The sequence below is a fragment of the Oreochromis niloticus genome, linkage group LG22 (genome assembly GCF_001858045.2).
Source record: "Oreochromis niloticus isolate F11D_XX linkage group LG22, O_niloticus_UMD_NMBU, whole genome shotgun sequence".
Taxonomy (NCBI): domain Eukaryota; kingdom Metazoa; phylum Chordata; class Actinopteri; order Cichliformes; family Cichlidae; genus Oreochromis; species Oreochromis niloticus.
The window spans coordinates 32838860-32852766 of NC_031985.2; the positions used below are offsets into that span (position 1 = coordinate 32838860).

The following is a 13907-nucleotide window of genomic DNA, read 5'->3' on the forward strand; positions in this document are numbered from 1 at the left end:
TATGAACTGAGTGATCAGTAAAATTACAAAAGCATTATATAAATGCAAGTACATGACATCATACTTATCCTCTTTGTTTCTAGCAGCAATACCAACAGGTTCCCTAATTTTGTATTGATCATTGTTAATACTTTAAGCTGTGGCAAGATTACTACGACCCCGGGGCTCAGCAGCACATTACCTAACACCCTCATTAAAAAAAGCACTGTTATAGCTTCTGTGGTTGTGCAAGTATTGTTACAAATTCACACAATGAATAGAGAAAAGGTTTAATACATGAAAGACATTTCACATTGTTACATACAGAACAAAACAAGACTATTTCTGCCTCCAGAGATGCTTATTTGACTAATCCCACTGGTTTACCTCTTGGTCAGTAGCATTATCATCTCCCACAAACACCAGCAAAAACCTCCCTTGCTTTGCACTTATGTGACATTCATAATCATTTCTTTAACATTTAAAAGGCACAATCAATCACTGCCAGTAGTGATTACAGTAAAGGTAAACACTTGAAGAATACAAGGGTATAAAAACAAAATGAAAAAAAAAAAAAAAACAACCTGAAAATGATTTTCATTATATATTAAATGCCTCATACAAAAAAAATCTAGCTCTCTTAAATACATTAAATACATATTCCAAAGTGCTATGATGCTGAAACTTGTGGTGGCACAACAACAAAAAATGAGGTTTAAATCTTAGACTGGCAGTCGACGTCAACATTCCAGTGTGTCCTCAAAGCTTTAAAGCCTACATGCAGAAACCCAACGCTCTCCTTCGAAGACTCTGCACATTATATTAACACTCAGCCTTCAAGGCAACTGAAGAAAATGCCTACCAAGGCACAAAGTGAAGGTCTGAAATACTGCAGCTCTCTGGCAACACTATATTATAATATGACTTGGTTTTGCTGTAGTGTTTGAACATGAATTGTGTAGCAGACTTTTTATCCTAAAGAAATACTGATTTTAGCTGTGATCAGTAATCACCTTTAAAGAATACCTATAGTTACATTGTTAAAAACCAACGTAAATCCATCCCTCTATCCATATATCCAGTTTCTTTTGTTTATCCAATTCAGGATCAGGGGGGCAGACCTCACATATCCCAGCTGTCATGGGCCAAAAGGCACGGTACACTCTGAATAGGTCACCAATCTTTCAAGGGCCTATAATAACATCCACTGAATAAAATATTGCCATTTGACTGAAAACTGAAAAGTCAGGGACTTTGGACATATCCAAAATAATTACTTGCACATTTTAAGATCCTCTCCAGACATTACTACAAACATATCCTTACAACTACAACGTGACAATTTAACAAAGTACATATCATCTGTTTATATAACACTACTGTAAATTGACAGAATAACATGTAGGCAATAATTTTTTACTTTTAATGATCTTGCTAAACTTACAGAATTGTACTCTTTTAAATAAAGCACCAGGCTTTGTTAATACATAAAAACTCTGTGTTATTCAGAAATAATCCATAAGAATATAAAAATTCTAATATCACTGTTTATCCCTCTTGCAATTTGCTACTTATTTATTTATGATGCTGCAAAAATAATCAGTTCCCTTTCTATCAAAGGAGTGACACTAAAGGAAGGCTTGTATGATTATTTGGACTTTGATTTGAAGTCCAGCACTTGTTTCACTTTCCTTAGCATTAAAGCAGCGATTCCAACACACATAATCAAAGTGACCACATACAGCCCCACAAACAGAACAGCATCACCACTTCCGTGCAGACTTGAGTACAACTTCCTGCGGCCCACAAAGTCCAGGTAGGAGGCATGGATCTGACACAGGGTGCAGCAAGATAAGAAAACGTGGAAGATTTGATGACTCTGTCCCACAAAATCGCACCGCCCGGGGAAACAGCGTTCCAGCAGAGGGCAGGTGAAGAAGAAGGCACAGCTGAGGAAGAACGCCACCTGGCCAAAGTGGTAGATGATGGCTGGATCACTGCTGGACCAGAAGAACAGTCTCTTGGCCACTGGACTGATGTCCCAGGAATAGGCGAGTGCTGAAGGCACCACCTGGCACACCTTACGCACCCACGTTGGTAGGCTGTGGTTGCAGTATTTGCCGTAGCAGCATCCCAAACATGAAAGGCAGCTGAGGATTGTGGCAGTGGGCATGAAGATACCACTCACCAGTCCATGGACGCTTTCATCAACAGCATAGTAAAAGTGGACTACAGCGCTGCCGTACTGATACTGCGCTACCCCTACGTAGTCCAGAAAGTAGAAGCAATAATGAGCAAGGTTGGACTTTCCTCCCAGTAAGTGAGCTACAACACTGAATGCAGAGTAGGTCAAAGAGGACAGGACGAGGATGAGCAGGGGCCACGAATGACGGTCACTGATAAAGTCCACAGTCTCAGTAAGCTGGCACAATTTAATCAGCAACACTAAAAATGCCACCAGGTGAGTCCAAATGTTTAGGGTTTCATTGTGGCGCTGAAACAAGGACAGGAAGTAGTAGCGCCAGTTTTGGTTGAGCGGACGATAGCCGGTGCAGACGTAGCGTTCCCGGAAGTAGGAGGGAACCTCAGTGTCTCTGACGGTGCCGGGCATGGAGGGTGCAGCGTCAGTCAGCAACTGGGGAACCTGCCGGATCTGTTGCAGGCTGATGAACACTCGGCCGATGCTCTCCATCACAATGGTTGCCATGATTGTCAGTAGCTGGCTGATGCACACTGGGTAGTTCCTGCAGATAAGTTTTTAAGAGTTAAAACCCACAAATTTGTTTTATTCTCAACCATTTCATTATGCTCCAACAACAGTGATATACATTGGCAAAGCAGGCTGTTGTGATGGTTCTAGGGATTGTTTGTATAGATCTTTTCTGGATTCAAAGCAGAAAGCACAATTAGGCAGTTCTTCTGATGTGAAGTATTTTATAATAACCCTGTATATAATATGTATATATAAACACACACACACACACACACACACACACACACACACACACACAGCAGTTAGCTTTTGTTCGCTGGTGTTAATGAAACTTGGAAGTGGATCTAACATTGCTGAACTCTGATACTTAACGAATAAATTCTCACATGACGGGAGAATGTAGTCTAGTTGTTTATCAAGAGAAAGTGGGATTTTTATGATGCTCGTGCCTAATATTAGCTGGTATAATGTTAGCCTAGAAAAAGTTTTTGCTGTTCAGCCAGCTCTTGGCAGCGGCTCAGAGACGGGAGAGCTGCATGTCTAATCTGCTGACACTGAGTAATTGTAACAATATTGGTATAAATGAGCATGTTCGTGATTGTTTTTGTGTATAAACATCTGGAAATGCTTCCGGAAGTGTAAACATGTTTTGGAGTGTGCAGACTTCAGTTAAGGAGATAAGGCCAGCAAGAAGAGCATGGCATCTATCACTTTTTACTTCTTTGGTCAACAGGTGCCCTTCTCCGATGATCAAACACAGGTATAATGTTTTATATCTTGAGTCTGAAGGCATGAATTCAAATCTTCCTCGACTACAAATCAACGCCTATGACTTATTTTCTCCTTCAACTTCAGTGTTTTATGTATGTGGCTGCTCTCAACCCACATACTTAAAATGTGATTAGTTAGAAGGGAGAGCCTTCCTGACCACTGTATTCAAATACAGTGAGGGAACATGGTGTCTTCCACAAACAGCAAACCCACTATGCATTTTCAATGCATTAATTATAAGTTTATGAGCATCCGTCTATTGTTGAGTAGATTACAACAGGTCTCTAACATTTCCCACTCCCCCATCCTTTTGTTGCTAACATTCTCCAAAGTCCCAGAGGTTTAAAGAAACAAACCACTGTGTCTCTTGGAGCGTCTACTATGAAGCCAGGGAAAGGCAACAAGCACAGGCCCTCTACTTGTAAAAGCTTCATTTAGCTGCTCCCTTATTTGCAAGGGGTCATCCATAGTAGATGGATCTAAATAATTGATTTGTCACACATTTGTGCTGGATGCCCTTGCTGACACAACACTCCCAGGGATTTGTTTACACATGTTAGGGAAATCTACAACCACTACACTTTTAAGGTAATACACAGTCCTGGTGCTTGTAGAAACACTCAAACATAGAGCCTGCTTTACCTCATGCAGATGTCATATAGAGTCACTGACAGGTAGAGTAGTTCCACTCTACCTGTCGGAGCAGTTTTGTGTTGTTAAGCTATGTCCTAATGCTCTTTCTCTTCCCACCTTAAGCTAATGCGCGTAACAAGACAATATATCTATGCTGAGATGTTTTAGTCATTACCACACTCCCCTCCAAAAAACAGAAACATTTTTCCTTATTTACATCTTTGATGATTGGCTGCAGAGCTCTGAGAGAAGCTGCCACTTCATGTGTGCTCGTGCATGTGTATTACTAAGTTTTCAATTAGAGCAGTTATTTTGCTCTCAAGTGATTATCTTGCTGTTGCTGTGAGGGCCCAGTTTTAAAGAGTCTTCACAGTAAAACATTTTGACACACCAAGAAGAGTGAGGCAGCTTTTGTTGTATGGGTTTAGAGAGAGTTTGTGTCTCTATGTTTGGATGAACTGTGCGGCTCTTACAGCTCTTGATTCCTGACTGCTGTACTTCAGAAGTATCAACAAAATTCATCATATAAACCCGTCAGCTTTTCCCCCCTTGTGTTACAAACAAAGCGCGCCCCTTTCGTTTGCAGCTGTGTGCTTTATCCTCTCTTTCACAGGTTATTTCAGCTTGAGCCAAGATGATGCAACAAATAAAACATTTGGTCCACAAGTCCTATCTAGAAGAAGCAAAAGTTGTAATGGGCTTCAAGAGGGGAACCAATGGAAAGATGATGAAAGGTTAAAGCTCCCCTTATCTCACTCAGTACATTGTTGGGGTGCAGTGTGTGACCAAGGTGCTACTGTGCTGTCCTGCTGGATTGGCAGGTGAATTTTGTTGTGGTGATTTTTGACGGAAATCATGTGAACAGACCTCAGAGAAAAGACTCAAACCCTGCAACCTGTGGGTAACTAGCTATTTATGTTAACGTCTGGCCCAAGTTGCGTCTATTCTTTGTAACTGGCCGCCCTCACTTAACTGTAGCAGGCTAGAACCGGTCCTGAGCTCGGTTCTCCAGCCTCCTCTTCCGGTCTGTATTTCAGCAAAGGAAGGATTAAAAAAAAAGAGAAAGTTTTGTATATTAATTTGCAGTAGCATGCTATTGTAGAATAAGAACGCGACATCGAGAAAAAACGCAGCACCTCACACCAGTTTACTGCCTACATAAGCCCCCCTCCCATTTTTAAAAGCATGCTACAGCCTGTTGAATATCAAACCTCCCTCGCTAAAGTGGTGTCGATTTACCAGATAATCGTGTGTATGCTACCTGCAGAGTCTTGGGGAGAAAACCTCCCTCCCAAAACAGTTCTTTAAAAGTAAAAAGGAGACTTATTCGACTTAATGTGTCCATAACATTAGCGGTCTGTTTAGTGTTCAACTACCCATGAAGTCATAAATGGATGATGTCTCACCTGCCAGCCTGGGTTTTGTCGATGTCCGCCGGTAAAACGACCGCTCCTTCCTCCTCCGCCTGCAGACAGTACGTTCAACAGATTGAATCGCTCTTCTGAAGCGACCGTCGAGGCGCTGGAAATGCGGCCGGAAGTTTAGTCTTTTACCCCACCCAATTAAAAGCCTTATTTTTCAGTCATACATCGTTGTTATTCCTGTTAGCAGTATAGTTTTGTTTCCGTTGCAAATTAATAAATACATACATAATAAAATGTCATCCCTCCCCAAACACCCCCAACACTGAACTAACAACTGAACCTTATAGAGTCCAGTGCTAAATACCCCCGATGAATGTAAAACCAACACACTGTCTTCAACACCTTTCCAGTTTTCACGCATTAAAGCTAGTCTCTTGTGCAGGAGAATGACTTTGTTTTAGTTACAAAGAGGCATATCAGGGGTACTTCCCAAAGTATAGAACATGTGCTCTAAAAACTAAGTACTGTAAAAAAAACTACTGATAATTGGAAGTCAAATCTAATAATAATTGCTAGAAATACGAAGATTTGCTTTTTCTGCATTATAAAATTTTTTAAAAAACTCATTGGAAGTTATTCTACCCCTATCTTTTCGTTGCATTCGAGATTCTTAATTGTCTGGGATGGTTGTTAAACTTAATGTCGGTTACAGTTTTATTTTGGAAAAGGTATACCGGAAGGTGAGTCGTGCTCTTATTTTTCTGACACCGGGTGGATGTTGAGGAAGAAGGTGGTTTTCTAAAAACATTAAAACGAAGTACCGAAAGAAAGTCTCCGAAGTGCGTTGCCTTAAGCCTGACACACGCGCACACACGTGCACAAGAATATGTTATAGATAAATATTTTTAGAAGCTGTTTTCTCATGAGCTTATTAGGAAATATGTCTTACTCTACATTTGGGAGGACATTAGAAAATAAACTTGAATCACAAGAGGCCTTTCCAGACATTTAATTCAGTCTCAAAAGTCCCGGACAGATGCTAAATCAGTTCATTTGTTTGAGGGAAGGGCAGAGGAAGGTGCTTAGACTGCCTCGGGGTGATTTTTCTGGAACATTCGTTATCATTGACTTTGCTCCGGAGGTTTAGAGTTTACACAGACAGCATTACATAACCTGGCACTCACGCTATGACCACACCACTTAAGTATGATTTGAATAGTGAGGCTTGTACGAACGTGTTTTATTATTGTAGTCATTTTGACCAAAAAAAGTTCTCACATTAAAAAAAATGTGATTAACACACTTTGTCAGAAAAAACAAAGTTCACCCTAAAACAAATTTCTCTGGAAACTATGATGAAAATAAATCTAAAAGGACACACCCTATATTAATATACGCCCTGGTTTTATGGCTTCGAGATATCTATTTTCTTATAAAATCTTTGGCAAGAAAATGAGCAGGTGTTACAAGTCATTTTGTAAACTGTGAGATTTAATGATGTTGTGTACTGTCCTTTGTGGTTTAAGTATAAACTAACAGATCTTTGTAATTATTTTGTCTGAATAATTGGTCAGACATAACCTCTGCAGACTACAAGCTGTATAGTGTGAATAAATATTTCACAACACACAGTTTTACCTTTGGAGCATACAGTGATGAATTATGCCACTGAGACCTCGAAAGCACGATATAGGAACGCATTTTCATTGCATGCGTTGCCTTTCTAATATTGTCTTATCACCACAGGACCTGTACATTGTATTGCAATAGAAAAGTTTTCTCTGAATTTCTTAGAATGGAAACCTTGAAACAAGACAGAGGAGATAAACTCAAATTCTGAAGTGCCTTTTAAAGAGGACAATTTGTACCAACTATACTTTGCTCTCAGATCTATTATAAAGGTGCTGCTTTTGGGAGTGAGCCAAAATGAAGGTCATATCTGCATGTTTAGATTTAGGATTAACATTGGAATAATATTGGATTTTAGCATAACCCTTGTTCCTTTGTATTCGTATTCTTATTCCTATTTATTCTATTTATCCCTTTTGTATACTCTGTATTAGGGGTGGGCGGTATAAACGGTATAAGGTAGAAACGATATAAATTTGGCCAACGGTAGAGATTTTGACTATAGCGCATGTTGATGGTGTCATCAAGCTGCGCCTGTTTTGGTCGAAAGCATTGCAGCGGCTGCAAACAACATCATCTGCAAATTATGCCGAGCGACAGTAATAGCAAAGAGACGAAGCACTTTTGGAATATGGGGAAAGCCAAAAACTGCGCTTCCTCCACTTCCCTAGCCTTGATTCATTAGTGCTGAATTCTCTAGCAGCTGTTCTATTCCCATGATGTTGCAGTATATTAATGACTAACCTCATGTTGCGGATGGATCATCTCAGTTGTTCTCCTGACTGAAGTTTGGTCCGTTGATAGCATTCTGCCATGCAACTCCATTTTCCCCTAACCAGCAGAAACTCTCACGTTAACTTTTATCGAGTGGTAAAAAGTTAGCGTTCATCCTTCAGCTTCACTATGCTAATGTTATGCTAACGTAGCTGTTTTGCTAGCGGTCACGTAGCACATCATTATATACCAGCTAGTCCGACTTCAGTAACCCTACAAAAGTCACTGCTGTTTAGTTTTCTGTCTTTATTTGTGATGGAAGTGATAGCAGAGCTGTACGTTTTCAATTTTTCAGAAATCTCTGTCAGAACATGGTACATCTGTTTAGGTGGAAACTAGCGAGCTAACTTCCTGCTAACTTCTAACTCCGTTGAATTTAATACATTCTGTTTTCATGGATGCCTGGATGTTAAACTTAATTGTTACACCTGGTAAAGCAGCAACGCCGATCATTTTATTAAAGATGAAAGAATTTAGACAGTTTTTAAATCTCAGTGATGCCACAGTGTTCGTTTGACTTTGGGACCTGATGTTAACGGAGTTTAGGACCCAGATTACTCCGCGAGGCTCCTGACTACGGCAGCCGTAATGCTCCAACAATCCATTAAGCGGTGCGCCTTCATATTTTACCAAAGTCGTACTAAAACATTTTTGACGGCGTGCTGTGTACCACATAAAATAGGTTCGAGGTCAGTAAGCACACCCAGAATTCATACATAAAGCACACTGTCGATGTTTGAGAAAGTTAAAGGATTGTAAGTGTGCCTTATAGTGTGTAAAATACGTTATACAGAAAAAAGAATATATTGCAATATATATCGTTACAGCACATGCTTCAAATTATACCGTGATATGGATTTTAGGCCATATCGCCCAGCCCTACTCTGTATTTATATATGTCTCTGTATTTATATATGTTCTGCTCACATTCTGTAACTTCTATCGGTGCTGTGCTATTGGAAACTGAATTTCCCGGAGGAACCCACCCGAGGGATTAATAAAGTTTTACCTAATCTAATCTAAACCCCAAGGGGTTGTGCCATATAGTCATATGATGAGTGAACATGTAAAATGCATTAAATGCCCAGAGGTGTTGTGTATTGTATGCATGAGCATTGAGGGGGATGCATTAATATGCATTATTGTGAGTATCAAGGGCTTCTTTTTTATATATTGTAAATGGATTATTTATGTAAACGAAAACCTCCATATTAAGCACCAGGTCACAACATGTACTGGAATACAACGCACACGATGAGGCAGTATTGCAGTCAAATTACTGTTTGCATCAACCCACATACAGGAATAATAGTCTTCTGTTTTTTTTCTTGTGTGTTTTCCATGTTTCAGAAAATTATTTTGTGTCTTTTGTTTGACCTCCTTCTTTTCTCTTCTGGCTATCAACCTGCCTGAATGTGCATGCCATAATAACTTATGCTGTTGTAATTTAAGAAAAGATTGTTATTGAAAGTCTTAAAGACTATCCTTAACAGTTTTAACCACTTCTTTCGTGCCACATTGCCCACGACAGGAAAAGAAAGCTCAACTCTGAATAAGTGCTTGCTTTGATCTTTTCAGCAGCTGGATGGTGTCCAAAACCATTTAGCATCAAGATGTAATTGATTGCAACTTGACATAGAATGACCTGACAAATAGACTTATTTATAGTGGTTGTTTCTTCTTTTTTCAGAGCAATTGGTTGCGGTCAAATAAAGTAGGTAAAATAGGTTATGTCCCATAAGGACTTCTGTTTAGAAGACTAATTATTTTGAATGTGGAACATAAAATCAGTGTTAGTCCACAGTGTGAGACTCGTCTTTCAAACAACTTCAAAGTTAACAGCATACTTAGTTCACAGCTATGTACCTACCAAGTGTGAAGTAGAATTAAAGAATTGTTTCTGATAAGCAAAGATCAGTCAGACACACATTCACAGAGCCACCAGTTAATTAGAGAGAAAGAATCTGTCTCGAAGTTCATTAAAAATTGGTTTTCTTGAGCAGTATTAGAACTGTAAATTTGTACTCATGCTCTAATCTTTCACATAACATCCATAACGTGTGTGTAACTTCATCTACATTTACTTGAGCAGGCAGAGTGTCTTTTAGTGTTACAGACACATCAGCAGTAACCCTGTTTCTCTTCACAGTTTTAAATATAGACATAAGTGTGCTGATAAAAAAAAACAAACACCCAAAACGCAAAGACTACAATGTTTGCCACTCCTCACTGTTTATCTCTCACAGAAGTATTTGCACACTTCCTGTTGTTAACCACACTCGTTTAGTAATACATACTCCCTGTTTCTACTTTGTTTTTTCCACGCTCTAACATTCTCACGGTTAATGTTGATATTGTCTGTTTTTGATGCTGTTACATTGGAGTTTATTTTGTTGTGTTGATACTTGCTACTTTTATTTTGTTAAAAATCATTTTTAAGGGTCGAGAAATGTCGTTGCATTGCTACACTAAAGCTGATTCTAACATTCTCAAAGACATATCGGACATAGTGAAGACATAGATTTGGACAAAAACACTTACCAGTTATATTGTGTATAAAGGAGAATATGAAGTAAATTTGAAAAGAGTCAAAAGCAGAAGTACATTCCTAAGAAAAAGTACACTCCTGTAAAACTAGAATAGTGGGACATCTAGTGGACAAAAATGTAAACTAAAAGTAACACCTTAAAATTAAATCTCTTATTTTACTGTCTATGTCTCCAGCTCACTAACAAACCTTGCAAGCACCAGCTGATATATATATATATATATATTCGAGATAGATAGATAGAGATATATATATATAGAGAGAGAGATATACACATATACATGTATGTATATGTGTGTGTGTGTGTACTGTATATGTGTTTATGTATGTATGTATGTGTGTGTGTATATATAAAATGTATATATATGTGTGTGTGTGTGTGTGTGTGAGAGAGAGAGAGACTCTTTGTTTGTCTTTCTTTTTCACTGATAAACTTTGCTATATCTCTTATAGCTGTTAATATAACACCCCAATTATAATCTTCCTATAATAATCCATGTGTTTGTTTCATTGTCCAACAATTCCTGCTACACAATCAGGATTTAAGCAACAAGACTTGGCACACAGGTTGGTCTCAGGCCTCTCAAGGTTCTTATCTATAGCAGATGGTATGGTGTCATCTAGCAACAATTTTATGTATTTATTTACATTTATGCAACAATAGCATCTCATGAAACCATTACAATAATTTTTAGTTTACAGCCGAACAAGATTATAATATAGGTATGCACTAATAATAATAACAATAATAATAATAATAATAATAATAATAATAATACAAATAATGATAAAATAAAACAAGTAAAATATTCCAAAATCAAACAAAAAAGAATTTTAAGTGAGTTACTTAATTCAGTTTTGAAAAAAATGAATGTCACTATCAGAAGAACAGAGGAGTCTGCTATTCACATATGTTGCACTGTAGAGCATTATTGCACGAGGTATGGAAGATTTCCTGCTTGTGTCCTTATGGCAGCGGTACTGAAAGTGAGAAAGTGCTGTGGAGCGTCAGATACTTGTACTCCTCCACCATGCCTTTTGTATGTGCTCCTCCTCCTGAACATCATCACCAGTCTGATCTTATTAAGTAAGTCTGCAGCCTGCAGTAAGATGCAGTGTGTTTAGTGAAGTGTGGATTAATTTAGTCCAGTGTAAATTGTGACTTACGAAAGATTTGCATTACAACTACAATACATTTGACCTCATGCTCAGCTCATATCAAAGTGTTTTTAGAAGTAAACACAACACTTTTAGACCCCCTCATCATTTTACTTTAAGCTCTGCTGTACCAGCGATTCTTTAGTCAGTCATTCATATCACAACAAACTAAGTGCTACATACTATTTGCAGCGAGCAAAGATATTTGGGACTTTAGCCCTCAAAACAAACAGACCTAAAAATGTGAGCCTTCATGTAATATCAAAAAAGATATCAATATCCCCACTTCAGCAAATCACAATCAATCAGCGGACTGATTGATTGTAAGAAGTAGGTTTGTGTGCGTGTGTGTCTGACAAGCACTTCCGCTTTTGGGACTGTAAAGTAACAATGAGGGAAAGCCCTGTGTTGCTGCAAAGCAAAGGCAGGGAGTGTTTTCCTCTCTCTAATTACGCCCTTTTTAACCAGTAAAAATGATAACTTTTAACCTCCTTTCCTTTCCTTTTTTTTTTTTTTTACACATCCTTTCAGAAAAATTCACAAACTAAATATGTTTCTAAAAGTGTGTAATTAGACCCTCTTTTCATTTCTTGGATGTGTAACCACTGTCCGGGGAGCTGAACTGGAAACTATCGGATGCTTGACATTTTACTTTCCAAACCTATGACTGAAAAGAATACCGTGTCACAGAGTTACAGTCCCTAAAGCAGCCCGTCTCCAGGCCTAATTGGGTTGGATGGCTCAGCCAGAAATCGAGGTGGCATTTTGCCGGAGAATTCCCTCAGCTCCCCAATGATGAGCCCAGTGTGCCTTCCTTTATCAACGTCTGCCTGCTTTTGCTGAGTAGTTTGTTTTTGCCCTTCGCACAATTTATCACCTGTCACATCTAATGGGACCCAGTATAGAGTACACAGAGCCCTGGTGGATCCCTTGGGTTCATCTTTGTTTCCATTTCCACCACTGCCATAGATAACTCCTTCTGGAGCCCTCCACCTCCACAGTGCTGGAGGGTTTCTGTGCGCTGGCATGGAAACAAATAGAGGGCCTTTGCAATAAACAGGATAGAAGTTCCATTAAAGCCCTGGTGGCGAGATTGAATTTGGATGATAACAACGGACCTGTTCGACTCAAAACTGGGAAGTTTTCTTGGCAAAGTCTTAAAGAGTCTGAGTGGATGTATTTGTTCCCCAAAGTTACAAAGTAATTTAGATACATAGTGCAGGTACAAATATGCCCAAAAGGTCATGGAAGGATGAGTGAAAATCTGTAAGTCTCACAAAAATGTTTTCTCTGCCCCCTTCAAATAGAGTGATGTCATCGTCATCATCGTTGTCTTGTTTGTGCCCTATCATATCTCTCTGCTAAGTGGAAGGTTTGGCTATTACTGCTTTTGAAGGATGTTCCTAAATATTTGGCCACAGCCACACACTGTATAATAGATCAGACTCATTCCACAGGCTCAATTATTTTGAGACGAAAAACTTTAATTTGAGTGTTTTGACTAAAACATCTTTTAGTTTCAGTCATAATTTAGGCATCTAAATTCGTATAGTTTTACTCAATTAAATAGCATAAGATTATAGTGTTTCAGTTGACTAACAGTGTAAAAGTTTGGCGTGTTTTTACTAGTGAGAGTTGTCCACACAGTTTTCAAAGCATCTTACTTTCCTTGACATCAAATGCAAAACGTGTCCACATGTCTGCCTGTTTCTTCCTACCATGTGTTGACATTTTATGGCATTTTCATGAGTGTTACGACCCGGCTCAAAAAATGGAACATAAATAAGGAGACGAACACCAGAATTTAGGTGAGAAGAGGTTCTATCTTGCTATCTAACGCATAGCAAATTGGCTAAAATAGCTGGTACAACCAAGGCAAGGGCTAGTGAGCTTCCCCTGAAAGCCTGTCTCAGGTATGCTTTTATCCACACCTGACTAGGTGTGGCCAATTAACAACAGCTGAACACACTGAGGAGATTAGGGGCTGCAGAGGGGCGTAACAATGAGAAACAGCATGGGAGCTAGCTGTACCATTTCCCATTGTGTTGGATTAAATAATTATCTTATTTTAAATGTAAAATTAAGCTTTTTGATGTTTTTATAACCTTGATAATATAGGTTTTCACATGCGCACACACATGTTCTTATCTTCTTCCGCTCTTATTATCTTGGTTTCCCTGAAGACCACCTCCTTTTCCTCCTTTCAGCACCTCTTGCCCACACCCTGCTCTTAGATGAGTGTTAACAACTGTAAGTACAACCCAGGGAGCTTTTCTTGAGTAAAGCACTTATAGGCTGTATCCACTTTGAGTGAAAAAATAAAAGGAATAAATGTTTT

General features: G+C 38.9%; 1 protein-coding gene across 2 annotated transcripts; it reads right to left on the reverse strand.

Annotated features, from left to right (window-relative positions):
• Window positions 1-253: 253 nt before the first annotated feature.
• LOC100698932 (membrane progestin receptor alpha-B) lies at window positions 254-5636 on the reverse strand. 2 transcript variants are annotated; one of them, XM_019351052.2, is made up of 2 exons: window positions 5503-5636; window positions 254-2723 (listed from the first exon to the last, which is right to left on the reverse strand). In XM_019351052.2, the coding sequence occupies exon 2, from the start codon at window positions 2684-2686 to the stop codon at window positions 1628-1630; it is 1059 nt and encodes a 352-aa protein (XP_019206597.1). In that variant the 5' UTR covers window positions 2687-2723; window positions 5503-5636; the 3' UTR covers window positions 254-1627. The 2 variants fall into 2 exon arrangements, with proteins under 2 accessions (XP_019206597.1, XP_025758179.1); XM_025902394.1 differs by lacking the exon at window positions 5503-5636 and adding an exon at window positions 5070-5149.
• Between the last annotated feature and the right edge of the window lie 8271 nt (window positions 5637-13907).